Source organism: Camelina sativa, chromosome 10 (assembly GCF_000633955.1).
Source record: "Camelina sativa cultivar DH55 chromosome 10, Cs, whole genome shotgun sequence".
Taxonomy (NCBI): Eukaryota; Viridiplantae; Streptophyta; class Magnoliopsida; order Brassicales; family Brassicaceae; genus Camelina; species Camelina sativa.
This window is the reverse complement of record NC_025694.1, coordinates 12402372-12404629: the sequence shown is the minus strand read 5'-3', so window position 1 is coordinate 12404629 and position 2258 is coordinate 12402372. Positions and strand designations below refer to the sequence as shown.

The window sequence follows — 2258 nt, the reverse complement described above, 5'->3', positions numbered from 1 at the left end:
CCTCTTTTATCGTATCCCAGTAGTTTTGATAAAAAGCTCCTGTGAAACCATCTGGACCGGGGGCTTTTGTTGCTCTAATCCCAAAAACTGCAGTTTTAATTTTATCTTCAGTAACATGCTTGATCAAATCATCATTCATCTCTGTAGTGACCCGTTGCTGGAAGCCTCGGAACACATGATAGTGGTTGTTTTGGTTTGACAACTCACTTTTGAATAAATCAGTGAATTAAAACTCTGCAACTTTGCCTATCTGATTGTCACCATAATGCTCCCGTCTCACATCATCCAATATAGAATATAATTTATTCCGAGCTGTATGAGATTTTGCAATAGCAAAGAAATACTTTGTGTTATAGTCACCACTTGACAACCAGGTCTTGCGGCTTTTAATTCTCCAAAACTCCTCTTCACTATGATAAGCATTGCTCAATTTCTGACGGAGATCTCTTATTTGATGTGTACTTGAACCATTCGAATGTGCTTGATCAATTAGCTTCTTCAATATTCCTATTTCTTCCTGAGCATTAGATCTATTAGCTTTTTTCCAAATGGAGATGGACCTTCTGCATTCACTCAAACGATTACTTAGGCACATAGCTTGACCAGCTCGTCTAGTTGTCCATCCTTTATTGACTGCATTACTGAATCCTTCTCTGTTTACTAATCTTGAATCAAAAAAGAAATGACCCCTGCGAAGTGAGAAATCATTCGATATTGTAGTGACAACCGGTATGTGGTCAGTTCTAAAAACTCTGTTTGTGAAGCTGGATAAAGAGCGAGCCATTCAGAATTCACCAGAGTGCAATCTAAGCAGCAAGCAACATCATGGCTATACCTCTTACCAACCCAGGAGAAAGGATCCCATGTATGCTTTAAATCGTGAAAATCACAAACTTGTAACATTTTCCTGAAGTCAGAAAAAGTGCTTTCAGGCCTTGGTGGACCTCCCCTTTTCTCAGAGTTGTTCTTGATTTCATTAAAGTCTCCAATAGCCATCCAAGGACCATTTCTACTTGTTGCAGTTCGTTCGAGTCTTTCCCAAACCAAGTGTCTTAATAATGGAATTGGATTACCGTAAACACAAGACAAGTAAAAACCAAATCCATTAATTTGAACATGGGTATCTACAAGGTTTGGGGACTGAAATAGAACTGAAACAGAGATATTGCTATTCCAAAATAAAGCTACTCCACCACTTAATCCAACAGGAGGTACTGTTACAACATGATCATATCCTAGTTCATCTCCTACATCTCTTACAATATCATCTTCTTGTTTTGTTCAAAGAGGCAAATGATGTATGGAGAGAAAGTCTTCTTAATCTCCTTTAGACGTCGAACTGCAAGGTCATTGCCTAATCCTCTACAGTTCCAAGCGACTGTCCTCATGGTGATGGTGATGGTATAGGGCCCACCGCGCCTCTGTCAAGATCATGGGGAATACAGTTTTCCATGGAGTTGCTTCCTTCACCAAATTCACGAGTCTGAGTATTAGAAGTCTCAGTTTCTGCAGTAGGATCTGTTGGCTCTTACCTCTTGCGCTTACCCCTAGCATTCATGGCAGAGTCCATGTCCACACCCATTGTTTCACGAACATCTTGAGCCCCCATGGGTGACACATCATCAGAGAGAACAAGCTGATTATCCTGATTATCTTCAAGTGGTTCCATTGGAAAATGGTTATCCGGAACAGGTATGTCTTGAGCATCAGCAGGAATTGGATCTTCATCTGAAATTTCACGGATGATGACACCATGATTGACAATGTCATCAGGATGACCAGGGTCTTCATCCTCATCAGGCCCATCAAACTGCTCTTCACCTCCATTTTGCAGGATGCAAGCACCCGTATCATGAGTAAGCATACCGCAAACCTCACAAAAACCCTGAAGACGTTCAAACCGGAATCTTAGCAGCGTGTTGAATCCTTGTTGAAACTGGATTTGCCTCTGGAATCGGAGTGGGCGAAGGATGTCCCAATGAATTTGAACACGGACAAATTCAACTCTTGCGGCAGCCTCCGCATCGTAGTCAACATCAAGGAGGGTTCCAATTGCACGGCCAATGTAAGCGATAACTTCGTGGTTGAGGAATTGGAAAGGGATTCCCCGAATTTGAATCCAGAATGGAATAAAATCAATAAGAGGAGGATTGTCATTTGGATACCATCGTTGAAGGATTAGCATACGATCGTTAAACGCCCAAGGTCCACAACGTAGGACTAATTCCATTTCGCCTTCAGAAGGGAAAATGAATTGG

General features: G+C 41.5%; 1 protein-coding gene across 1 annotated transcript; it reads right to left on the bottom strand.

Moving 5' to 3' along the window:
• LOC109126843 lies at positions 227–996 on the bottom strand. Its single transcript, XM_019230714.1, has 2 exons — positions 836–996; positions 227–764 (listed from the first exon to the last, which is right to left on the bottom strand). The coding sequence occupies exons 1-2, from the start codon at positions 994–996 to the stop codon at positions 227–229; spliced, it is 699 nt and encodes a 232-aa protein (XP_019086259.1).

What these genes read in the sequence shown, in the direction of transcription:
- LOC109126843 (XM_019230714.1), bottom strand. Translation starts at nt 996, where the DNA reads ATGGCTATTGGAGACTTTAATGAAATCAAGAACAACTCTGAGAAAAGG. An exon ending in TTCTCCTGGGTTGGTAAGAG is followed by an intron (nt 765 to 835) that starts GTATAGCCATGA and finishes CTCTTTATCCAG; the next exon opens with CTTCACAAACAGAGTTTTTA.